The sequence below is a fragment of the Heterocephalus glaber genome, unplaced genomic scaffold (genome assembly GCF_053883595.1).
Source record: "Heterocephalus glaber isolate CG9 unplaced genomic scaffold, H.glaber_assembly_v1.0 deba00001606, whole genome shotgun sequence".
Lineage (NCBI taxonomy): Eukaryota > Metazoa > Chordata > Mammalia > Rodentia > Bathyergidae > Heterocephalus > Heterocephalus glaber.
In genome coordinates this window covers 39045252-39071213 of record NW_028258377.1, presented here as the reverse complement: position 1 = coordinate 39071213, position 25962 = coordinate 39045252, and the positions used below count along the sequence as shown (strand labels likewise).

The following is a 25962-nucleotide window of genomic DNA, read 5'->3' as shown; positions in this document are numbered from 1 at the left end:
AGCTTTTTCTTGACATCTGAAGTATAACAGAGCTGCAGAGAGCAGAGAAATCACCCAGGCTGGCCTTGTATGAGCAAACAAAGTTGTTCATTCACTCAAGCACAAACAGGCAGGCTGACTCCGAGCGGGGTATCGGTGTAGGGCATTGAGAGGGCATAGATTTAAGTAGGGAGGTGGTTGCCAGGCAGTTGCCAGGCGTTGGTATGAGAGAGCTGCAGTCTTGGGGAGGTCAGGAGGCAGAGATAAGTGCCCTGTGCTCCCCAGGCTGGCAGTGTAGATGTTTCCTGGAGCCGAGGGCTGGGATGTGATGGTCTGTGGTGGTCTTTCCCGCAGGCGGGCTCCAGGTCGCACCAGCGCACGGGGGCGGGTCCTAGTGCCCTGTAACAGTCCTCTCCTGCAGGGCCTGACAGGAAGCTGACTGGGTCATACAATTGTCTTTAAGAATAATCTGTCCTTGGGCCGGGGATTTAGCTCAGTGGTTCCGCAGCCTGCCTGCCTCACAAGGCAAGGACCTGAGTTCATCCCCAGTACCAAAACAAACAAACAAACAAACAAAAAGAATAATCTGTCCTTGTACTGAATCAGGGGACAGAAACGTGTACCTTCCTAGAGCCTCTTGTAAATGCTCTAAGAGGGCAGAGGGGTTCTCATCTTTCCCTGATTAATAGTTGACAATCAAGAATAATTGAAGGGCTTAGTTTTGTCCTTCTTAGGCTTTCAAGGATATAAGTTTGGAAATGTTTTCTATTTCAACCTCCTGGCCCGCTGGGAGGCCAGTAGGGATCTTGTATAGGGGCTTCCTGGGCTCCAACAGGAACCAGAGGTTTCCATTGCTGTCTCTCATCCAATCTTTCAAAATGAAGAATATTATTTTCATCTCCAAATGTAATAGCAGCCTGTAGTGCTGCTTGTTTTGGTTTTTTTTTAACTAGGAGTCAACGTATGATTTAAAAGCAACATTACATCTTTCTAGCCTAGTTTAAAGGTCTGAGTTAGTCCCCTTAAGACCTCAGTGTATTTACCAGGATTATCCGAAAACTTTCCCAGATCTTGTTTGTTCTGTTTGAAGTCACGGAGAGCAAAGGACACATATACATGGGTAGGGCCGAATTCTCCACCCACCTCCCATGAAGTATATTGTCCCTGAGGAGCTTCAGTGAAATCAGATAGAGTGGATATAGACCAGTGGAGGCTTTCATTAGTGACTTTGAAGTCTCAGCCTTGCCAGGCATGGTGGCACATGCCTAGACTCCCAGCAGTGGAGAGGCTGAGGCATGAGGATCACTGTGAGTTTAAGGCCAGCCTGAACCACGTAGCAAGACCCTGTCTCAAAAAAAAAAAAAAAAAAAAGGAGGACAAGAGAGTGGAACTTTAGGCTCAGTAATGGTATATGCATGACTGAGGCTTAAGGACCAGAGGCATTTGTCAGTGGTTTACATCCACACTTTGAACATAAGTCAGGATTCTCTTTTAAAGCAAAAAAGGTCTGAATACAGGGTACCTCGGACTATTGCTCTTCTCTCTTGTAGAACAAATCTAGTTGCAAAATAGTATTATAGTCAATATTTTCCTTGGAGTTTTATTTTCTCTCAGAGGATACCCAGGTGTAGAAAAAGAGTAAAAAAATTGCAGTGTTCAAGAATATGCTCTAAAAGAGCAAGAGAATTTGACCTTGAATCTTCCATTTGAAAAGCCACAAGGGGAGAAAATTAATCTCTTTTAATCCCACCTACTTTTTATGCCCTCAAGGTGTTCCCTGATGTTTGCTGCTCTGGAGCAGGTGGCTGCTAACTAGAGAGTGACCTATCAGAAGATTAGTCAGACTAGATTATCCACCCTTACTGGGATGCACCTACTTCCTCTGAATTGCCATTTCTGTCTAAAGCTCACATTTTCAACTCCAAAGCATGTTTCTAAATGCAAAAGCTACAATTGAGTCCACTGTAACAGTGCTGTTTTAGAAGGGAAGCCTCACCAAACAGAAAATTAAACCAATGATCAAGGGACCTGAATGACTATTTAAGAGAGAGAGACAGAGAGAGAGAAAGAGGCTCAGAAGGGCAGATTGGAGGGAGTCCTTTAGGCTATAGTGTTTAGGGATCATAGATGTGCGTGTCTTAGAGACAGCTTTCTGTGGTGTCACCCGGAGATCTGTTTCCCCACAGTGGCTCTGGATGAGTTTTCCCAGCTGGTCCGGCTGATCCCATGAGAGACACTTGCTCAAGACATGGATGGACTGCATCCTTATGGTGTATCTTCCTGGATGACCATGACTTTCCTGTCCTGTCTAAGCCAGGGATGTTGTCTATTTTAAAGGAATGCCTTTCAAGATCACTACACATTCCCACTTTAGGGAAGAGAGAGTAAGTGCCTCTTACCTTTGCTGTCCTTAGCTACACGCACACATTTTCCAAGGGTATAGGAGCCTGCAATTGGAAAGGGAAAATTCTCAGGATTGCATTTACCATTTTCTAATAATATCAACAGCCACCCTATACAAGTTGTACTTCCAAAACCTGTTCCATCTGAATCCTCAGACACACCCAGGAGCACTGAGCTGTAAGCCAATTAGAGGTTCAAACACCATCCCAAAGAGCTGTATGTAATAAGAAACGAGGTCATCTCATAAAGGCAAAACAAGTCAACGCAGGAACACAAAGCCTTGTTCACAAAACGAAAGATGTCCCATCAAAGAAACCCAAACATAAAAGGTGACACAATCTTTCCATGCCCTCAACTTAAGCCTGTTATCATTTTGACAAAAAATACAGGGAGTAAGGAACTGACAAAGGATGACAGTTCTTGATTACCTAAATGAATCGCAATCCAGTTGAAACACTCTAAGGGGGTTCTATGGAACAAAAGCAAACTCTTACCTCTTTCCAAAGATCTTGGTGGAACCTCCAGTCTGCTGTGGAGAAAATAACTCCTAGCCTGTTAGATGTCAGCTGTCCCAAGCTTGTGTTTTCTGATACTAAAGAATGGATTTTAAGGACAAAGGAGGTTAAGAGTAGGAAAGGTTTGTTCAGAGAAAGTTCCCGAAAAAGAGGAGGGGACCATTAATTCAGGCATATGTCTTCTGGGCCTCTTCTGATCTGGGCTGGCAGAGCACGTGAGCCTGCTATACAGTATTACAGGGCCGGGTGCCCTCGCCCCTGCAGCCCATTCAGGCACCTCAGGTGCCTTAGTCCCAGAGCAGTTGTTAAAGAAAAAAGGTTTGGCCAGGGATTTAGCTCAGTGGTGCCACACCCGGCCTCGAAAGTGCAAGGTCTTGAGTTTGATCCCCGGTACTGGGGGGAAAAAAAAGAATAAAGGTTTGTTTACAAATAATTTGGAAAGAATAAATTTTTGTTCAGTTCAAGGTTTGAAGGCTGGGAAATTCAAGATTCAGTGGCTGCATCCGGTGGGGTCCTTAGCTTACCAATTTAGATCTCTCTCTCCCTCTTATGAAGTCACAGTCGAAGTAAATTAAAGCCCCACCCTCATGACCTCATTTACCTTGTGGGCCTTAATTTCCTCCCAAAGGATACCATAGTCAGATTAAGTTTTTGCCTTCTTAATACTTTACGATGGGAATTAAATTTCAACATGAGTTTTAGTGGGGACATCCTAACCATAGTTCCAGGTGAGCCAACCCTACTCTGAGAATGGTCTCAGATGTACCCTTGGATTGTGCCTGAGGGTTGGAAATCCAAGTTCCTGGCCTATACTGTTTTTCTTCTGCAGAGCCATGCTTGAGCGCCCTGCTGGGGCCGGCACTGTGAGCTCCAGGAGAGGAAGCCTCCTGGCCCTCCCTCGCTATTGTCTTTAGAACAGAGGTGTCCTTGAGGACATTATCTTCTACATCTGAGCAACTCTTTTATAGAAAAAGGTATATAGGAGAGACTTTCAGGTCTCAGTACTCAGAAAAACTGTGCCACTATGAAATAATACTGAGAATCAACAAATGGGATCAAATTAAAAAACTTCTGCACAGCAAATGGAACAACCAACATAGTGAAGAGTCTACCTACAGAATGGGAAGTTTTTGCCAGCTTTTCCTCAGAGGACTAGTATCTAGAATATATAAAGAACTCAAAAAGCATTAGCTCCCCCCAAATAAAAGACTCCATCAAAAAATGAACAACTGAAATGAATAGACACTTCTCAGAAGAAAAAGTACAAATGGACAATAAATACATGAAAAAATGTTCAATATCACTGGCCATTAGAGAAATGCAAATTAAGACAACATTGAGCTACCATCTTACTCTAGAAAGAATGGCTGTCATGAAGAAATCTAGTAACAAATGCAAGGATGTGGGGGAAAATGAACCCTTCTGTACTGTTGGTAGGAAGGTAAACTAGTATGATCACTGTGGAAACCAGCGTGGAGATTCCTCAAAAAACTAAAACTAGAAATTCCACTTGATCCAGCTATTTCCTTTCTAGATATCTTCCCAAAAGAGTTGAAGTCATCACATTACAAGGATACATGCATACCCCTGGTTATAATTTATAGTATCTAAATCTTGGAAATGGCTTGAATACCCATCAGCAGATGAATGGATAAAGAAAATATGGTACTTATACACAATGGAGCACTATTCTCCCGTAAATAAAGATAAACTTGAGTAATTCACAGGTAAATGGATGCACCTGATGACCCTAATATTAAGTTATGTAAGTCAAACACATAAGTTTAAATATTGCATGGTTTCTCTTACATGAGAAACTTTAGTTATATATATTTACTTTTTAGTTATATATATTTTTAAAGTAAAATAGAAGATGGATAAATAGCAAGTAGGGAGATCTTTTTCAAGCTGAAGGGGGAACAAGAGACAGAGCGAAGGGGGAGGGAAGGGCAGAAAAGGGATGGGAAAAGCATTGAAGAAAAACAATGAACACAGGTTTTTCAAATGGGAAAGAGACCAAGGGTTGAAAGGGCCAGGGAGGGAAGTGAGGGGCAGGCCATGAAAAAAGAAGAGCTAAGACGCATTATATCCGTGTACCGAGTCCCCGTGATACTGTGGTCGTTACGTATTGCTAACATGTACCAACAAGCAAATAAAATGAGAACAGAAAAGGAAAACCGCGGCTCTGCAGAACAAGTTGATCACTGTGGGTTGGCCGACCCTCCTGGGAGCTGAGCTGCTAGACAGCGAGGGACTTGGGGCCCGACTGGCGGATCGGCGGGAGGACAATACCAGGTCGGCCTCACCCCCGTCCTGGCTTTTGCACCTGCCCTCCTGTTTACTTTCTGTGTTCTCTTATTCCCCTCAGCATTTTGCTTTACATTTCTCTTTTGTATACGTCTTTAGAAACTCCTCTCACTGTGCAGAAATGAGGTGAGGTATAAATATAAAAACGTGTGTTTCCGTCGGTGCCGATTTCACCGCAGCTGTGAGGAGAAAGAGTTGAATTGCTTTGCAAATGCCGTGGAAGCAAGATCACCTCCGGGGGCTGGGTGGGAGGCTGGGGGACTTTCCTGTAGGCTGGATCATCACAGCCGCACCCCTGTTCCAGGCCCCCGGGCCCAAAAGACTCATGGGTACCTGCTTTTTTTTTTAATGAGAGGTAATTACACACACACCCTTAAGATTTTGCTGAATTGACTTCAGTCAACAGCTGGAACGGAAACTCTGGCTGAAACTCATTCTGTGGACCAACCAGCAGGCACTTGTCCCTGGGGAATGGGAGGAACCATGCTGCTGAGAAGGCTGGATGGCAAGGAGGGGACAGGAGTGTAGGAAGGGGAGATAGGAGCCCTGGGGAGAGGGCAGGCCTTGGTGTGAATGGACCAGGGCACACAGAGCTTTCCACAGGAGTCTGCCCAGAAAATAAAAACAGAGTCCCTGGGACCCCTTGCACTATGCAAAATGGGGGAGGATGCTTTATATCCCTGGACCAAGTGACTATGCCTTTGCCCTGCTCCCCAAGTTTTTCAAACACCTTCCTTCCTTCCATGCTTGGCTGCCTCCTAAAAGGGCAAGGCCTACTTTGCAAAGCAGCATGAGGAGTCACCAGGTGCAGCGTGGCCTCTCCTGTGTCACATAAGCAGAGTAGGAGCCACCAGCCTTCCTTTCAGAAGATGTTGCTTGCCACTATGAATGGTAGGCAGGAGTCAGCCTCAGAGCTGCAAGGCACAGGGGAGGAGAATGTGCCCGGTGCCACCCAAGATTCCCTAGGAGCTGGGCTGGGCTTGAGGCCTGCTGCAGGGCTTGGCTCATGCTTTGTGCTGTCTTGTTGGCAGTGGAACCTGGTGTGTGAGGATGACTGGAAGACGCCCCTCACTGCCTCCCTGTTCTTCGTGGGCGTGCTCTTTGGCTCCTTCGTGTCTGGGCAGCTTTCAGACAGGTAAGGACCCTGGAGAGAGAAAAGCTGGGTAGTTCCCTGACTTCCTAGGGGTTGCCTTGGATTCGGGGTATTTCTCCCCCAGAAAAGGGGAGGACTCTCCGGCCACTAAGTCTGTGATTGGAGGAGCCTTGTCCTCAGCACTCCCTGCCTTACCACTTGTGTTCTCTCCCCCCAGACTGTGCTTTCAGCCTGTGCTTTGGCTGTGGTCGGTGCGAGGCCACCTATCCCACCGGAAAGTGAAGTCCCCATTCCACAAACCTGTTTTCAGAGCACAATGCTGTCATCCCATTGTCCCATCCCAACTCTTGAAAGTTACGTCAGGGGCAGGTAGTGGGTGACATGTGATTGATCCCCCAACGGTCACCAACCAGAGGTCAGGTCACAGGGTGAGCACTGGCTGTGGTCTCCCTGGGTCTGGATTTTGAGACCACAGAACTGACCCAGGCTCCTGAAGCTCATAGACTGGAATAGATAGCATCGCGACATCAGGCCCAAAGTTTCTAGCCTCACTCCAGTGGCTCTGCTCATTGCCTATGACTTTCCTTAGCAAACATACCATGTTCCTGGCATCTCCAACTTCCTGGGGTCTCCAGTGCACTTTTGGCTTCACTGCCACATCTTCATACAGTGCTCTCTCAGGAGGCACACCATCTGGCCTCTCAGGCCTTTTTCTGAAATCTTGGTGGAAGCGTCCATGACTCTGTAACTCTTGCATTCTGCATGCCTGCCGAACGAGCATCAGGTGGATGACTCTACGGTCTGCTGCCAGCTCAACAGTACCCAGGCTCCTTTAGATCATGGCTGCAGAGGCCACTGAGTGCCTGAATGGCTGAGCACTGTGAAAGAAATCCCAAAAAATGACTCTAGCTCCACTCCAGCAGGGGGCCCAAAGACTCTATTCTCAAATGAAAGCTTTGTAGTTTAACATTCCAAAACCTGTGAAGAGTGGGGTCTTGCTGATTCCTGAGATATCTTCAAGCTATCTTTTCTATTGTCCTCATGCAAAGTACTTGGCTTCTTTTTAATGTTTATCCTTTTAGCAACTACATTCTTCACGGCCCCAACTCTGCAAGTGCTTCCTTTCTGATAAAACTACAAATTTTTCACATCTGCATTTGCCTTTTGATTTTCACTGTAGATCTGGCTAAAAGCAGTACCCACACCATAGCCCAAATGTAGGGCTGCTTTGAAATTTCCTCAGGCAGATTAATTAGGCCACTGCCCTTACTCTCAATCTCCTGCAGTCTCAGGACATGGGCAAAATGAAGACACATTTTCTGCCAGAGTGTAACACACATAGCCCCTAGTTCAACTGCCAATGGAGTTGTTCACAACAGAAACTTTCTAAGCCTGGCCTTTATTCTCTGCATTCCCATTAGCATTCTGGTCTTCTGAGCTCCAACTAGAATCTCCTACCAATCTGCTTACAGTGTTTTAGGGCTTTTCTATCTGGGTTCTTCAAACCTTTCCAAACTCCTTCTGTGAACTAATTCCAAAGGCTTCTGGGGGCTGGGGATTTAGCCCAGTGCTTCTGGCACCTGCCTTGAAAGCACAAGGTCCCGAGTTCGATCCCTGGTACCAAAAAACAAAAACAAAAAAACCCATAATGACCAAAGGTTTCTGAACCACATAGTTATGTATAGTTACAACAATGACCCCACTCGTGGTACCAAAATCTTCCTTAGTCATTTTCCTATCCCTGGGATCCAATACCTGGCACCTACAAAATTTTTTAAAAGAGTTTATTTTGACACAAGGCTTCAGTCCTTTGTCACATGGCTCAAGGCAGAAATGGCATGAGGGAAGGGCCTGGCAGAAGAAAGCTGTTCAACCCATGGCAGCCAGGAAGGGAGGGGCACTGGGCCTGAGAATACACCCTTCCAGGTCCAATACACTCTACCAGGACCACCTCCACCCAGGCCCCACCTACTAAGAGCCTGTCTAGCTACTGAACTCACAGTGGATGAAGCTGCTGGTAAGTATAGTGCCCCTGTGACCCAAATACCTTCCAAACACATGAGGCTTTTTAGATCTAAACCATGACACACTCTGAATTGCTGCCCAGCTGCAACCTGCATGTCTCATGTTTTATGTTATGCTGTATTCCACAGGTTTGGCAGGAAGAGTGTTCTCTTTGCAACCATGGGTGTGCAAACTGGCTTCAGCTTCCTGCAAATTTTCTCCATCAACTGGGAGATGTTCACAGTGTTATTTGTCATCGTGGGCATGGGCCAGATCTCCAACTATGTGGTGGCCTTCATACTAGGTAGGAATGGCTTCTGAGACACAGGGTTCCTCCTTCAGCTTTCTGAAAGGCCAGGAAGGAGGGGGACACTAGGATACACTTCCAAAGCTCAATCAGCCTTATGTACATGTGCATTGAGGTGTGAGTTGTAACCAGGGGCTCCTTAGGCCAGTCATGGACAGGAAAGGTCCTCCCAAGGAGCCATCTCTGTGCTTGCCCGTGAAAGGAGTCAAAACCAACCACACAACCACTGAGATCCATTCTTAGGAGCACAGGGCTTGGGAGAAAGATAGAGAAGGGGGAGCTGAGGGAAGAACAGCCTGGGGATATCTTTGATCTAGGGTGTGAAGCCTAGACACTTCTGCCTGACACCGTAGGAAGGGACTTAGGACAGTTGGTGGGGCTGCTACACAGGTGGGAATGGCACTTGTCATACAGGAGGAATTAACAACAGTGTATCTAGACCAATCTGGTCTGACCCAAATCAACACCAACCTTGACTATATCAGCTGTGTGTAAGATCAGTCTCATGGTGCTGATAGTAGCCTGCAACTGCTAGGCTGTGGCTAGGAATACCAGGCTGCAGAAGAAAAGTCATCAGTGACAAGGCTATGAAGAGGCCCCTAGCACCTTCTCCAGCTTCTCTGGGGGAGGAAGTGAAGGGAGCTGTAGATGGGTTGACCAGGGCCATCCTCAGGAGTGAGCCCCCGACATGCTCTCTGAGCCCCCAGCATGGGCAGGTGAGAAGAGGGGCGAGGAAGGGCACCTCTAGCACAACTGACACCAGCTCCTATAGCTTTGGTGCGATCATTCTCGTTGGCTTGGCACTGCCCCGGTTTATATCTATTGTCACTATTGTCACGGTGTGATTACGAATGGTGCCCCTTGAGTTGGAGTTCGAGCTATGATTCTTCTTGTTTCAAAAGTCTGCATCTGGCTGGGTAACTCATAGCTTTCAAGACTTTGATGACTCTTTGGCTTTGGAGATGCGATGTTCTCTTAGTTGAAGACATGTACAGCGTCTGTCAGACTGCCAAGACGTAATTTTCCAAATTCTACTCCTTTAACTATTTATGAAGGGTTGCTTGCCTCAGGCCAGTCTAGGCTTCTACTGAGGGAGGAGAGAGGAAAGGAGGTAGGGAGAGCATGCTGAACCCACACAGTCCCAGCAGATAGCAGACTTCAGTAGACCCGGGCAGGAGGAGGCTGCTTTCCTTCCTGCAGGGGACAGGATTTACTTTAAGATCATTTGTGTAGAAAGCACAGGGAGCTAGCTACATGCCACTGGCACTAGGAAGTGGAGAGTAGATGGACTTGGGACAGAAATTATAGCCTCCTCATAGCTCCAAAGCCAAACTAGGTGCTCTCCTTGGGCCAGACCCATCCCAGGAACTAAACAGGCCTCCCCCTACAGAGGATTCAGCCCATGACCAGCTGACCCACATCACAGAAGGCCTTGGAGACTCTGTGGGAGGGACAGAAGCCAGAGCATCCCATCAGGAGCAGGAGCAAGGTGGGGGTGCTGGGCAGTGGTACCCCCAGATTCTGCAGAGCTAAACCCGCCTCTGCCCTGCACAGGATGTTTCTGAGGCCCCGGAGTCTCTCCTCTGACAGTGGATGAGGTAAGAACAGACCTCGGGCTCCTTCAGGAAAGATCTGCCCCTTGAGGCCTGGCAGTACCATCCTCTGCCCTCCAGGCTCCCCCACAGTCTGTGGTCTCAAATGCAGGGCTGAGAAGTGTATGAGCGGAGTGTCAGTCTGAGCCTAGATGCGCTGAGTTTGTGATGGGGCGGGATGCTGGGTGCACCACTCCTGTCAGCTCCTGGCATGCCTGTTGCACCAGGGACTTCGGTCCTGATATGAGATTGCTGTGTGGGGTTCTTGAGTCTGAAAGTTTGAAAGTCACTGAAAGCCCAGCCTGTTCCAGAGCGGCTGGATTCAGCAGTCTGGGCCTGGTATGAGGGGGACTGACAAGGCAAGGACTTGGGGGCTGTTCGCGTCCCACGGCACAGGAGCGCCCTCTGGTGTTTCAAGCCAAATTTCAGATTTCATTTTATTTAATTCTAATTATTTTTATATTTTTCCTTGGGCTGGGACGAATCATCCAGGTCTGATTTGATTAAAGTAAACCAAAAGATAGCGTCTGGGCTAAGAATTTCTGTTTGCTCCTTCACTTTTGCCCCCTGGCTCTTCAGTAATAACTCCAGTGTTAGGAATCTTCCCATTAAACTAGAAAACTGACCTAACCAGCTTTCATGGTTTTACATCGTAAAGAAATGCACACGCTGCAGGTATGGTGGTCCATGCCTGTCATCCTGGGACTCTGAGGTATGATGAGGTATGATGAGGTATGATGAGGTATGATGCTGAGGCAGGAGGACTGCAAGTCTGAACCCTGCCTGAACAACTGGGCAGCTTAGCAACTTAGCAAGAGCCTGTCTCAAAATAAATTTTAATAGAAAAGAGAGTGAGTTCATCCTCCAGGGTTGAAAACAAAAAGCAGAAATGAGTCCTCTCCTAGTGCTGCTTTAAAAAAATCATCATCGGGGGCGGGGATTTAGCTCAGTGGTTCTGCTGCCTGCCTTGCAGGCAGGTACCAAGTTCAATCCCCAGTACCAAAAAAAAAGAGAGAAGAGAAAAAAAATCATCATCAAATCCATGAGAGTCATAGGATTCTAAAAAGAGGCATGGAAAAACCAGTGCGGTCCAAAGCAGTCTAATGGAGATACACCTGCAGGGGTCGTCCTGCTAGCATGTCACTGATGTAAGAGGAAATGAGGACTCAGGACCAAGGACACTAATCCTACCCAGATCCAACTCCTTCACAGTCTTCCATTGTTTCTCATTTACCCAATGAGCCTGTTCGCAGCTCATAGGTGTGATTCACAGGTGGCCAGGGCACCTTACATCCTCCACAACTAACTGCTTACCTGTCTCCTGCCCGGAAAGTTAACTGCCTCCTATCTCATTAAGCTGGACTCATTAATTCGACATCTTCCAGTTCTCCTAACCTCAGCCTTCCATGTGACATTTCTTTGGACATGCTGAGCTGTTTAAAGCTTTCTTTCCTCTGATACCTAGGTATTTCCCCTTTTGATGAATGTATAGCTGACGGCATCTTCCATTATAACTTTGGCTACCAGTAAGCTCAGGCAAGTTGTAAACTGAGCTACATTAATTGTTCAGTTTTTATCAGCAGCTTTTATATGTAGTTGGGTTTTTTAATTTAATTTTTATTTTTCTTGCACTGCTGCAAATGGAGCCCAAGGCCTTATGGATATTAGGCAAGTGCTATACCACTGAGCTGTAACTCCAGCCCCAGATGCTTTTAAAAAAAAAATTTTTGGCGGGGTGGGTACAGGGGATCGAACTCAGGACCTTGCGCTTGCGAGTCTGGCAGTGGAACCACTGAGCTAAATCCCTGGCCCAAAATGCTTTTAAATTACAATATAGTTCTGTTTTAGTCACTGAAGTAGGACATCATAAGCAAATACCATAGGCTGGGGTGGCTTCAACGAGAAAAATGCAGTTCTCCACAGTTCTAGAGAATAAAAGAAGGCTAAACTGAGGGAGCCTTCGGGCTGGGGGCTGGTGAGAGCTCTCCCCGCTGGGTTGCACATGGCTGCACCCCTATGTGCTCACATGCAAATGGGTTGCACATGGCTGCACCCCTGTGTGCTCACATGCATCCCCTCTGTGCAGCACAGCGGGGATCAGGAGAAGGGCACAGCCTCTCTCTCTCTCTCTCTCTCTCTCTCTCTTTCTTCCTTCCCTCCTTTCCTTCCTTGCTTCCTTCCTTCTTATTTTGAGACAAGACTCACTAAGTCATTACGCTGCCCAGGCTGGGCGTAATTGCAGTCCTCCTGCCTCAACCTCTCAGAGTGCTGAGGTCATAGGTGTGTGCCGCCATGCTTGGTGGGTGTCTCTTCATAAGAACAGCAGTCTCATCAGATGGAGGCCCTGCTCTTAGGCCCTCATTTAACCTCTGGCAATTATTACTCCACTTTGTCTCTATGGGTTTGCCTATCCTGGGCATTTCATACATAGGGAATCATACAGTGTGTGGCCTTTGAGACTAACTTCCTTCACTTAATATTTTCAAGGACAGGCCACATTGTACCATGAATCAATATTCCACTGTAGAAATACAACACATTTTGTTCATCAGTTCATCAGTTAGGAGATATCTGGGTTATTTCCATGTGGCAGTATTATGAATAATACTATGAGCATTTTAATATAAGTTTTGGTGTGGACATATGTTTTTAGTTCCCTTGGGTATGTACCTAGGATGGAATGGCTGGGTCATATGGTAACTCTGTGTTCAACCTTTTGAGGAACTGCCAGACTTTTTGCAAAGTGATGTTGCATATTTGTGTTTTTTGTTCAAGATACAAGTTTTTACTTTTAAAAACATTTTACCTAATAGTGCCATAGTTTTATTGTATTTAAATTATAAACAGCCTCAAAATCTTCATGGAGTAAGTTGAGTACAAATACATGAACGTGGTACAGAAATTGCCTTATTTGCACTGCAGTCTCCTAGGGAAGAACTAGGCGGGTGCCAGGGAGCAGTAAGGACTCACTCCTGGCTGAGCAGGGATGGGGGCCGTGGTGGAGAAAGTGTAGATAACGTTGCTAGGTATAGGCAGAGACAGGAAAAGCCTGGTCTAGAGCGCCCTGAGCAGAACACCCCCTGACTTGATGAGATTTCTAAGCAGTTTCTAGGGAGCAGAGAGGTTCTACAATTTTCCACCGGGCCATTCCCTTGAACAGTGCTTGCTGTCTCCCCGCTGCCATCTACACATTTCAGCTGTGGCACTGGGATAAAGGGATAACTGAGCGTACTGCTAGGCACTCCACATTCATTATCTCTGTCCTTATAACTCCAGTCACTGTAGCCAGGACTTAGCATCGAGGAGCCATGGGCTCCACACACCACCTGGGGATGCTCCTCTGCCCCCAGACCCTGGCAGCCGCACTGCAGTTTCATTTCTTGAGCTGGGGTCCTCTGCAGCCTTTGGGCCCTGATGGGCGTGGGAGTCCCCCACGTGGAGTGTGCCTGTGGCTCTGGGACTGACTGTCTCAGAAGGGCCCTGAGCTGCCTGGCCCTGCTCAGTCCTTCTTAGAAAGTGCTCTGATTCAGGAGGAGGTGACAGCTAGTGGGAAAATTCTCCTAGAACTACTCAGGCCCTCGTCCTAGCCCAAACAGGCCCCTTTGGCTGAGACGTCAGAGTTTCACTCTCAGGAGACCGAGGCCCAACCAGACCAAGACCACCCAGAGTTTGTCCTGGAGCAAAAATCTCCACTATGGCCTGTGTCTGCTGCTCACCAGGGAGCGAGCTTCCCCCACATTGCCAGGAGTGAGTCCTTGCTCCTCCCTGGCACCCGCCTAGTTCTCCCCTAGGAGACTGCAGTGCAAATAAGGCAATTTCTGTACCGCATTTATGTATTTATACCTCAACTTACTCCATGAAGATTTGGGGAGAGAGGCAGAAGGACAGGGATTCCCGTCAGCAGAGACCGGAGTGACCACTATCAACTGTCACATGGCCAGTTAACTTGGGGTGTTTGTGGCAGCTGCAGGCCGTGAGGTCTGCAGGAACCAGGATTCCCCTCCTAGTGTTCCTCAAAGGGGCTCCGGCTGGTGGTACAGTGACAAGCCAAGGACAGGAAGACGAAAATCCTCACTTCCGAGAGGTGGGGACAGCCCCTCCCATCTCCCATCGGGGCTCCACTAGTTTCTTAGTTCAAGAACTACTGCACAGGACCAAGGCTTTGCCCTGGGGGTTCATTTCTTGGAGACTACACCAGTATCCATAGGTCAAACAGATATGATTTAAACCCTGAGTGTCCCACTTATTATGAGTTTATGTAATTGGCATTAGCTGCTTAAGTCTCAGCTGAATCAGTGTAAAACAGTGGTAGTAAGGGCTGGGGATGTAGCTCAGCAGTGTCACCTGCCTGGGAAGTGCAAGGTCTTGAGTTGGATTCCCAGGCCCAGAAAAAAAATAGTGGTAACATTAGTTCTTCTATAACTGTTTTGAAGAGTTCAAAGATATAATAGATGTGAATGCTTAGCCTAGAACCTGGCTCACAGTGCTTACTCCAAAATCAGTGCCATCTGTGATGATGATGATGCTGCTGATGATGATGATGAGATGATGGTGGTGGTCGTGGTGGTGATGATGGTGATGGTGTTTTAAGAAGTGTGATTGCCTAAGTCAGAGAGCAGAAGGTAGCGCTAATAAGGAATTGTCTGGGTTTGAACGACTCACGTTATTCCACAGCAAGGCAAAGAGGTAAATTTACAAAGCTTCTTCTCCCCCTGGGTACTCTGTAATTGAAACAGCTCTGTTCTGGTCCCAGCATAGCGGAGGAGTTTATCCCGAGCCCAGTGGTAGCCTTCTCTCTCGCTTCTCGTATCAAGCCTATGAAGGATGAGGCGCCTCTGGCCTCGCAATCCTACAAGATTCTCACTTGCATTTTCCTTTTCCATGATCAGATCCTCCGCTATTTCACTTGTGAATTTCTGCTTAGGAACAAAGCACACCCTATTCATTTTCTTATTGTCCTCCCAGCTAATGGGCTTAGAAACCATGGCATGTTAGGAAAGTCATTCATAAAGTACGAAAAAACCTGAAAATCACATGCATGCTCCTCCAAGAAGTCAGGCCCTGTTAGGGTTTCTATCTAGATGTCCCCCAAAACCCCATGGGATCATAAGCAGGACCTTGACAGGTGACTGCATTACGGGGTCTTCTAGCTGACTCGCTGTCCAGAGAGGGGCGTGACTGGGAAGAGGCACTCACCGTGGGTCTGCCTTCCTGGCTCCTCCCTTGGCTGTCTGCCCTGCCCCTCTGCCAGGCCCTCCTGCCTGGGAGCCACCTACCATGGACTGAAACGTGAGCCAGAATAAACCTTTCCTCCCTTAAATTGTGAATGTCACATAACGAGTCCCAGCCACAAGGGAAGTGACTGAGACAGCCTCCATCCTTAGAAACAAGTTTATAGGCTGAGAAATGCCCTGGGCAGCTGGGAGGCAGAGGCACAGCGCTGGAGGTGCAGAGCAGGGCTCTTAAGTGGTTGCTTATGATGGAACCGCTGAGTTCTGCTGAGTGGGAGGGGAACGGGGAAGCTGAAGCAGCAATGTTGCTGCTTCTTTGGATTAATCTCTTAGTGTTTAGGGCATACAAATATGATTAAGAAAATCTTTCTTGAAAGCTATGCGACCTTTGAATTTATCTGTGTTGTAGTCCTCTCCTGGGGCAGAGGACCCAGAATGGATTCTGGGAAGGCCTGGGGCTCTATAACCGGAGGAGCTTGCTCGTGGACTCCCTGTCTCAAGCCCAGAGCTCTGAAGGGTCCTGCGGTGTGGAAGAGCCAGTGCTGAGCAGTCGGTCCACTGTGGTGGTGAACAGGGCAGGGTCCCACAGCTGCCAGCGTGTCCTTTCCCAAAAAACACCCGGACGCCTCGGCCTTGGGCCGGTGTTCTGGGGCTCTGGGAAAGCTCAGCAGAGTTCCCTGGGTGTGTGGCCAGCTCCTGTTTATGAGTCAGGACGCAAGGTGAGAAAGGGTGTCCTAACAGCTAGGAAACTGAGTGTCCTTGGTTTCCCGTTGGGCCAATGCCAGTTTACTGACAGTTAGACATGTGGAACAGAATAACCGCACCTGATCCCACACAGCCCGCACAAGAGCCACCTTCCTGCAGGCTAGGCAGTCTCTGCTCCTCGTGCTGGAGCTCTGATTCTGGAAGTGCAGCATTCTCAGAAGGGACTGTCACATTCCTGTGACCTGAGATGATGGTGCGCACCTATAATCCCAGCACTGGGGGTGAGGGCGTGAGGATCACAAATTCAAACCCAGCTTTGCAACTCAAAATAAAAGAAAAAGAAAGGGCTGGGGATGTAGCTCAGTGCAAAGGTTCTGGGTTCAATCTCTAGTACTGGAAGGGTGGGTACTGAAGTGGGAGAATCACTTGATCTTACAAGTTCAAAACCCACCTGGGCAGCATATCAAGATTCCGTCTCAAAAAACAAACACAAAACAAAGCAAATCTATGGCTCCTTTAAAATTTTCATGAAAACCCATCTTGGACACCTTTCCACCTCCCCACCCTTCCACTCCTGCTCTGGCCGTGAAGTGAGCACCTTTTCCTTTTTCTAAGCGGCCACAGTTTGAACTCCAGCTTCCAGGTAATGACATGCAAAGCAAATATGAAAGCGAGTCCAGATGCTAATCCTCCTCCCTTGTTTTGAACAGGAGCAGAAATCCTTGGCAAGTCAGCTCGTCTAATATTCTCCACCTTAGGGGTGTGCACATTTTTTGCAATCGGCTACATGCTGCTGCCGCTGTTGGCTTACTTCATCAGAGATTGGAGGATCCTGCTGCTGGCGCTGACGGTGCCCGGGGTGCTGTGCGTCCCCCTGTGGTGGTGAGTGCACCGCCTCCCCTGTCAGCCCCTGGTTGTGCCCTGAGACACTGGGAGTGGGGGCCTGGTGCCAACCTCGGCCTCCACTCTGGAAGGCTGCGGAAAAGGGAGAGGCTCTGCCTCTGTGTGTGGGCCGTGCACTGGGGTGTGACCATCCACTACCCCACAGAGCCCTGTCCTCAGGCATTCCAGTCCCTCCCAGCCTCTCCTGCTCCAGGCTGTGGCTGGCTGTTGTTTGTGGCGACCGGATTGTTGGGTTTTCTTTTTCATTCTGCCCCCCGCTTTCGGCACTTTTCTTTCTCTAGAAAATCTCTTTGTTCAACCACACTGCCGTCGGCCCTCTGTGTCCTTGGGTTCTGTGGAGTCAACCAAAAGAGGATGGCAAAAAAAAAAAGGTTAAATGAATGTGTACTGAGCATGGAGACTTTTTCTTGCAATATTCCCTAAACAATATGGCACCACAGCTATTTACATGACATTAGATAGCAAGGAGCTAGTAGTAACTCGGTGGTAGAGTGAGCTAAGCATGTGTGAAGGTTCAATCCCCAGTACCCTCCTCCCAAAGTACACACCCCCACCCACCCCCACAGAAATGTATGAATATAAGGGTCTACAGAGGAGGATGCGCATAGATTACATGCAAATGCTGTGCTACCTTATAGAAAGGACTTGAACATCTAAGGAGCTTCATATCAACAGGGGCTCCTGGAACCAATTCCCCCCAAATACCAAGGAACATGTAAGTGCTTGCCATGAATAATACCAAAGGTGTGCCCTTTGTCTGCTTTGTCCTGAAGAGTGAGGGAATCGCTTTTGTTTTTGTTTGTTTGGTACTGGGATCAAACTCTGGACATTGCGCTTAGGAGGCAGGTGGCAGAACCACTGAGCTAAATCCCTTGCCCCAGAATTGCTTTGGTTTAAAGAATTGCTGAAATGTTCTCTTCTGTCTTCCCACAGTCTTGCAACTCAAAAGAAATTTTTTTCTTTTTTCTTCTGCTTTGATGCTAGGGATTAATCTAACCTAGGGCCTCATGCATATAAGGCAAGCATTCTGCCACTGAGCTATCCTCCCAGCTCCTCCTCAACTCAATTTAGACACAACAGTTATAGGAATAATAAAGTTTGGAGATTCTACCCTCAGTCTTCTCCAACATGATTAACTGGAAGATTTCAGGTGAAAGAACAGATTAGAAACAACAGAATATGGGCTCAGCTATACCCCCTTTTGCCCCTTCAGGAGATTTCCCATTTCTTTTTCACATTTAAACAAGGAAAAAGAAGAAACAAGAAGAAAGGATTTCTTCCACTGGCTTAGCTTCATTTTATAAAAATCGAATCTTCCACTAGTGAATGATTTTGCTGAACTGTTTGAGCTGTACCTGCTTATGTAACTATAACTACAGAATAAAAGTTTCTTTGATCATTTTCTGAATTCATGGTTTAAGACCAAACCTCCTGGTTGCCCTGTCACATCCTGCCTGGAAAACTATCAGAGAGAGAGAGAGAGAGAGAGAGAGAGAGAGAGAGAGAGAGGCAGACAGAGACATGGGAAGGGCCCTTCATCTTGCTACATGGTCAGACAGCAGTAAGAGTTAGCAGGCGGCCCCCATAGGCCTTTCTGTCCGGGTGGCTCAGATTGGACCACTCCCATGACTTGTCATCCTGTCACCTATAAGGCTCCAGTGGTTACCACTGTAAACTCTTGGCATGGGGAGGGTATGGAGAAAGAAAAAAGAAATTTTTAATTTCCTGGAATATGAGAGAGATTTTTAAAGACCAAATATTTCTCTGATTCATTGGAACTCTGCTGGAGCCCAGCTGAGGGTCAGTGCATGAGAGCAGCTCACTATCTGCACAGTCTGCCTCCAAAGGAAGCCCCCAGACTTACAGGAGCAGAGCAGTTTTCTGGCCTGAGGCATCATCCCCATCCTCGTCACGTGCCTCCTTCCTGCTTCCCACAACCCCCTTGCTACCTGAATTTATGGGAAAAGATGCTGGTGAACAGAAGTTCTCTGCAGACACAAGATAAGGTTATTTTCTGCCTTTTCAGATGGATAATTTTTTTCAGATGAATAATTTTAATAATCTATGTTCCCTGGCTCTAGTTGCCATTTTGGCTTAAGCAATCAGTACTTTTAAAACATGTTATAATCCACTTTATGACACTATGATTTTATGCACGCGCGCGAGAGAAGCAGACAGACACAGGAAGAGGAAGAGTAACAGTCGAAGGGCTCTGACGGCCACACACACATTAATACTCTGTGATCCACAGGGAGAACTGCCCTGATGGTTGGCCCCCTGAATTTCCAGCAGGAAAGCCCCATCCCATAAGACACTTCCTCCCTCTGCCCTTGGGAGAGTTCTTTCACGAATGCTCCTGGCTGTGGACTCGCTGTACCCAACAGAGGGCAGCTTCGGGTCACCAATAATCAGCCGAGTGTTCGTCCTGAGAGTTTGACAACAATCTTTTCGTTTTCCTACAAAAATAAAACCACTTTCTTCTAAATGACTGTTCCTTGAAGGGGAACTTTCTGAAGCGAAGCTCCTCAGCCAGAGGGCTGGGGTGGGATGGGGGTGCCTGCTCAGTATGTGACAGACGCTCCAGCCAAACCCACCCCTCTTTAATCAGAAGAGAACATGAAGCTTCAGACCCGAGTGTACAGCCTCATTTGGCACTCTGCTGGCTTTTGAAATGGTCCACCAGACCTGAAATTTTGTGCACCAAGAAAAGGAAGACAGTTTGAAAGCAGAGACCCCAGTGGCCCTGGAAATGGGAGGAAAACCCACATAGAGCACCTGCACATGGTCTGAGATTTACTTCATCCCAAATTCCCTTTCCAAGGCTTGGCGGTAAGGCCACAGGTGCACTGACAGTGGGTAGGGCACGGGGCTCTGGCTGGGAAAGGAGCCCCTTGGTGGAAGGTGGGGAAAGCTTTGCCATTTCTGGCTGACTCCACACTAGGACTTCGGGGGCAATGATGTCCCCGAGAGCCTGAGAAAGGAAGGAAGGATATTTCTGCGCAAAGCCTTGTTGGGGGAAGATATGACTCAGACGCACGGGCAGCCCAGAAGTACAGTAGTGGCTATGTAGTAAGATTAATTCTGCCCTAATCCAGTAGCCGCCAACCACATGGGGCTAGTCAACTTAATTAAAAGCAAATAAAGTCATATTTCCATCTCTTCAGTCCTACTAATTATACTAGCATAGTAGCCACGTGTGGTTAGTGTGTGCTCTATTGGACAGCATAGATTTGCAGATTTCAGAAGTTTCTATTAGACAACACAGCTCTAATTACTGAAGGTCAGTGAGAGAACATTGTCACAGTTCCTACAGGAACCAAGTGAAGGGAATATTCTGAAAAATTCGAGCTAGGCTCCTGTCCAACCTGTGTCCTAGGAGGCTGGGGAATGCGGTTGCTGGTTGGCTGTGCAATACTGTGTTTTGCTCTGAGCTAATTCCCACTGAAGCTTTGGGGTCTATTAATTATAGGGAGGTTCTGTGTGTGCTACTTGTAATTTATGTTCTAGCATAACTAAGTACTAATACCTAAGTAAGGAAAATAAAATCTGGCAGGAGAATAGCTAAGAGTGTCTAAGAAATTAAAATTAGGAAAAAATACAGTCCTATATTTGCAACTGCATTTGAACATAAGTTATAAGTATGTCTGGCAACATAAGTTATAAGTATATCTGGCATATATAATTTGTAGAAATTAAATTTTTAGATTTTTTTTTTTTAAAGACGACATGGAGACTCATCTCCCAAAAGGTGGCCGGATACTCACTGACCTGTGAACATGCTGAAAGCCGCAGGGGCAGCCCAGGGCAGCATTAGTCTCTGTCCACCCCTCTGGCTGTGGGAAAAGCTGGTGGACACAGGGGCCCTGGCTGTCCTTTACCCGGGGAAGGTGTGAGCACCCCAGGATGCCCCATGGCAGGGAAACACTGGAGGGACAGTCTCTTTGGGGGTTCTTACAGCCCGGGGACCGTGTCCTTGAGAAGCCCCACTGGCTCTTCCACTTCTGATGGTCCTCTGCAGCTCCCAGGGTCAAACACACCACAGCGAAGGTCAGCTTCAGGGTCTAGTCCAGGGCTTATGCATAACAATTTGATCAGAACTTTGGAGTTTGAAGATGCTTTTATTATTTCTATAAGACAGTGGAAATCTTATGAGGACTCCCTTCCAGTGGTCCAGCATCACACACCCATGACACAGTATGCCAGATGTGGTGGCTCACACCTGTTATCCCAGCACTTGGGAGGCTGAGGCTAGAGGATTGCTGAGAGTTGGAGGCCACTCTGGGCTCCATAGTGAGTTCAAGGCCAGCCTGCAATTACATAGGGAGACTCTGTCTCAAACAAACAAACAAAAAAGACCGGCTGCATATTACACATTGTATACCTGTATACTGTACCTCAGACATATGTATAATTATTATGTCTTTCGGTTTTGGGGGGTTTTTTGGTACCAAGGATCAAACTCGGGTCCTGGCACTTGCGAGTCAGATGGCAGAACCACTGAGCTAAATCCCCAGCCCTATAGGTCGATTAAAATAAAAATACAGGCATGGGATGTAACTTAGTTGTAGAGCACTTGTCTAGCATGCATGAGGCCCTGTGATCAATTCCCTGTACAAAAAAGTAAATATCTACCAAAAAAAGTAAATAAATTTTAAATAAAGACAAACTAGAACTTTTCAAAATTAAAATGGCCCCGATAGCCATGTCTCTGGGTGAGAGTGTCTGAGAAATGACAGTGTCAACCTCCACTGTGGTGAAAAATTATTAACTATTGAAAATGAATTCTAGGTTTATTCCTGAATCTCCCCGGTGGCTGATATCCCAGAAAAGATTTCGAGAGGCTGAAGATATCATCCAAAAAGCTGCACAGATGAACAACGTGACTATGCCTGCAGTGATATTTGATCCTATAGAGGTAAGAATTTGCAGATGTTTCCTCTTAAGGTCAGCTCTGAATTCTTGGTTTGATGGAATTTAATTTAATTCCGTATTTATTAAGTGCCTACCAAGTAGTAGACAAGGTGAGGAATACGATCATGATTATATTCTGGGATAAAATCCAGTTGGGCATGGCAGCTGGCATCAGTAGTCCTAGCTTCTTGAGGGGCTGAGGAAGGGGGATTTCTTAAGCCCAGGAGTTTCTAGTCAGCGTAGGCAACATAGTGAGACCCCTGCCTCATAAATCCACTGTAAAGGGCTGTTTTAGAATTACGTAGTATTCTAAACTCGTGCCTTCTGGGATTACAGGCATGAACCTCCCCTCCGGGGAGGCTCTTTTTAAACCATTGGGAAGGAGTCCTCATAAGATTTTCACTGGCTCATAGTGATAGCTGGGGATGCAGCTTGGTGGTAGAGTTCTTGCCTAGGTTGCATAGGGCCCTGGTTTTGATCTCCATCACTACCAAAATTTAAAAGAGAATTAAGTTCAATATATCCAATGATTGATGCAACTGTGTACTAATGACTCATAAATATCCAGATTAAGTGAGGAAAAAAATGTGTTTAAGGTTCGTTCACCCCAGTTTCCCTACTGTATCCTGACTCTCACCGCAGCCTGCTGAGGCAGCTGTCTTTAGTCTGGCTACAGGGCCTGTCAAGGGCCTTGTGACCTCTGAGTGCAGGCGTGGGGTTCGCCTCTGAGGGCGGAGGGCCGCAGGAACAGCTGATGCTCTGTGGAAGCACCCACGCTTCCTCACAGTGGGGACATGGAGGGTGCCATGCTCTGCTGGCCTCTAGAGACAAGCACCTTCGTGGAAGAAGCACAGAATGTGGTTAAGAGGGCAAGAAGATTAGATGAAAAGGCGAGTAATGACAAAAGGGAGGAAATGCTAAGGACCCAAGGAGTGGACACCACGTGCCAGTGGTACCGAGTAAGAAAGCAGGGTGGCCCAAGGGCAAAGAGGCAGGTACGTGCCAGGAGGACAGCAGGACTCACTTCAGTGACTGGCAAGGATGGGGAGGGCAGTCCCGGCTAGATGACAGGGGCCTCCAGAGCACCCGAAGGAGCCGGCGGCAGCTGCACTCTGAGCTACCTCAGGAAGCAGAACTGTGGAGCATGTAGTGGTGGCAGCGCCCCAAGAGGCCTCCTCTACCCCTGGCCGTCAGGACCTTTTCCTGAAGCACATAACCTGGCCCCAGCTGGAGGCATCATTACAGTGGCAACACACCAGGTCGCAGAAGCCTGCCCATGACAAAACTTCCTTAATTTTTTGCCCTTCAAATCAAGAAGTCCATCCCCAGTTTTAGTCAACTTCACTGGCTGCAAAAATTGCAAGACGTTGGGAGTGTCTAACACCACCACCTTTCAGGGCTGTGTATTTCTTAATATTTATTGGATTTGTAGCCTGTATGATTCCTATCTTCAAGAAATGTCTAATCATGGAGACCAGACCTACCCAGATGGCGGCATCATAAAACAGCTATATAGCTGTGGATAAATGAAAATAAAGACCAGCATCAAAACCTGGGCTTCTGCTCTGCCCTGATGCACATCCAGCCTGGTCAGCACAGCCCACCGAGGGAAGGAGAGCTTGTGGCTTCCAGACACAGGCTGCTGTAAGAGGACCTCCAGAGCCGGCGGACTCAGCTATGCAGTGATAACCAAGAGCCTCGCAAATGCTTGGCAGATATCTGACTCATTAGTCTCCTTTCTCAGGAGAGGGAACTGAGGCATGGAGAAATTAAGTGACTTGCCCAGAATCACACAGCCATTAAGAGGATTTGCAAACCAAGTCTCTCAGATATCAAAGTTCATGCTCTGATAAACAATGTTTTTTTTCTTTTGCATGTTAGGGGCAGTGGCATTAACTAGGAGAGGAAAAAATATAGTCTCATCACCTTGGAAAGCAATCTTAAGTTTCCCTGGCTTCAGAAGCACCTTCAAGCTGTTTATGCACCTTGTCTTTTGGCCTTTTGGTGGCTCGGCTCCATCCATGCCAGGGACAACCCCTGGACACAGGGAGACTTTTGTCCTGAGGTTTTCAACCCGGCTGCTCATCACAATTTTATATGGAGCTCTTCCTGCTTCTCTCCTCCTTTTCCCCTCCCCTCTTTTCTCCTCCTCCCTCCCCTCCTCTTCCTCCTTCCTCTGCTTCAACACTGGGATTGAACCCAGGGCCTCATACATGCTAAGCGAGCACTGTAGTCCTGACCTACATCCTGAGCCCTGGAATCTGCATTTTAGTGAGGTTCCTGTGGATGAGTCCCGTGTGGGCACCGGCCTGCCCCATGGGTCCTGTACGTGTTTGGCATCCCTAGTATCCCCAGGAGACTTCCAGCCCTGCTAGTCCATGCAGCAGCTTTGCTTCGTTGTAACAGCTGCGCGAGGTACTGCTGGGGGCCTGTTCTCCAAATGATGCAAGAGAGAAAAAACAATACAGCTATGAGCTGTGCAGGCATCTCACCATCTAGAGAGAAGAATGCTAATACTGAGGAGCCCCTGACCCAAAGGCGGGCCTGGCATTCGAAATCCTTCACAGCAGAACCCTTCCTGGGTCTCAGACTACACACAAGCCATCGGGCCATGATCCCCCTACTTCATCTCCAAGAGAGTCCCCCATACCCAATCTTACAGTTTTATTTCGGCTTCAGTTCTCATCATCTTAGTTATCTAAAGTCATAACTCATGGCAAGTAAAACTAGCAAATTAAAAGGAAGGAATGAGCTGAGCATCGTGGCACATGCTTGTAATCCCAGCTACTCGGGATACTGAGGCAGGAGGATTGCAAGTTCAAGGCCACCCTGGGTAACATAGCAAGGTCCTATCTCAAGGAAAAAAGAGAAAAAAGTAAAGGAATGAAGTTTACTGATAGAAATTGATAGAAGTAAGAAATTGTCTCTGGCTAGCATCTTCTCATCAATGGGGCAGTAATAATAATAACAATTAAAATTTAGTGGGCATCCACTGTGAAGTAGTGTGGCAAGCTTCATATATATGATCTCATTTAATCTTCTCACCTCCCAATTAACACACCCCACCCACTTCACAGAGAAGTAAACTGAGGCTCAGAGAAGGTAAATAGTAACGTGTCCAATGTCTCCCAGCTAGCCGGAGTCTGTCCTGACATTGAGAGACAAGCAAAGTGTAAAAAGCAGACATGATCTCCAGGCTACAGTTTGGGGATACATGGCCCTCCCCACTCAACAGCCCACAAGGATCACAGATCAGGGTGATAAAGGCCATCCACAGACGACTGTCAGTGGAAAATACATGAGAATTTAGGCTTTGAATGAAACTGGAGGGGCTGATGTTTTATATTTCCAAGCCTTCTGTCCCAAATGGGCTACAAACATTTTAAAGAGTTGGGGTAAACATCATATATGTAGATGACCTTATCTCTCCTCCAGGCTCGTAAGCACGTTCAAGGTGAAGTTAAGGGTGGCATGCCTTACACGTCATGGATGCAGAGGCATCTTTACTACTTCAAAACTCATGGTTATTTGCATTCTTTTAGCTACAAGAGCTAACCTCCTTGAAGCAGCCAAAAGTTTTCATTCTGGACCTATTCAGGACCTTGAACATTGCCAAAATAACCATTATGTCTTTGCTGCTGTGGTAAGTAATATGTGAGCTGGAAATGCAGATGCAGCACCTAGGTATGTAACCAATGTTCTGTAATTCAGGAAAGCATGGCAAGGCCTGGGTTATCATGAGGCAAAATAAAAACTACAGAGTTGTGAGGTACTTAGAAATGCCTCAATTCAATCTGTGGGACTAGATACTGAAAAAAAAATGCCAAAAAAGGAACAATATTAAGCTTGCAGTCCTAGGTCCCACAGGAGAAGAGTTTCCTTCCCTTCTAAGGCTATAGGATTAGGGCTAATGACATTCCTAATGCCTGAAGCAGAGGTGCCAATTCAGCTCCTGCTTCCTGAAGCTAAACCAGCAATTGAGCAAAAGGTTAGGATACCCTGGACCCCACTA

The 25962-nt window shown here is 47.2% G+C and overlaps 1 protein-coding gene across 4 annotated transcripts in view; it reads left to right on the top strand.

The window, feature by feature from the left end:
* The window catches only part of LOC101721755 (solute carrier family 22 member 4), a 58241-nt gene that overhangs the window by 21541 nt on the left and 10738 nt on the right, over window positions 1-25962 (top strand). For 3 of the 4 annotated variants that reach the window (XM_013079055.3, XM_013079058.3, XM_087194556.1), the window contains exons 2-6: window positions 6236-6339; window positions 8451-8605; window positions 16847-17018; window positions 21828-21954; window positions 25493-25593. In XM_013079055.3, the coding sequence (XP_012934509.3) occupies window positions 6236-6339; window positions 8451-8605; window positions 16847-17018; window positions 21828-21954; window positions 25493-25593 (659 nt within the window). Of the gene's footprint in view, window positions 1-4941; window positions 5193-6235; window positions 6340-8450; window positions 8606-16846; window positions 17019-21827; window positions 21955-25492; window positions 25594-25962 lie in introns of those variants that run through there. The other variant, XM_087194558.1, reaches the window with a different exon arrangement.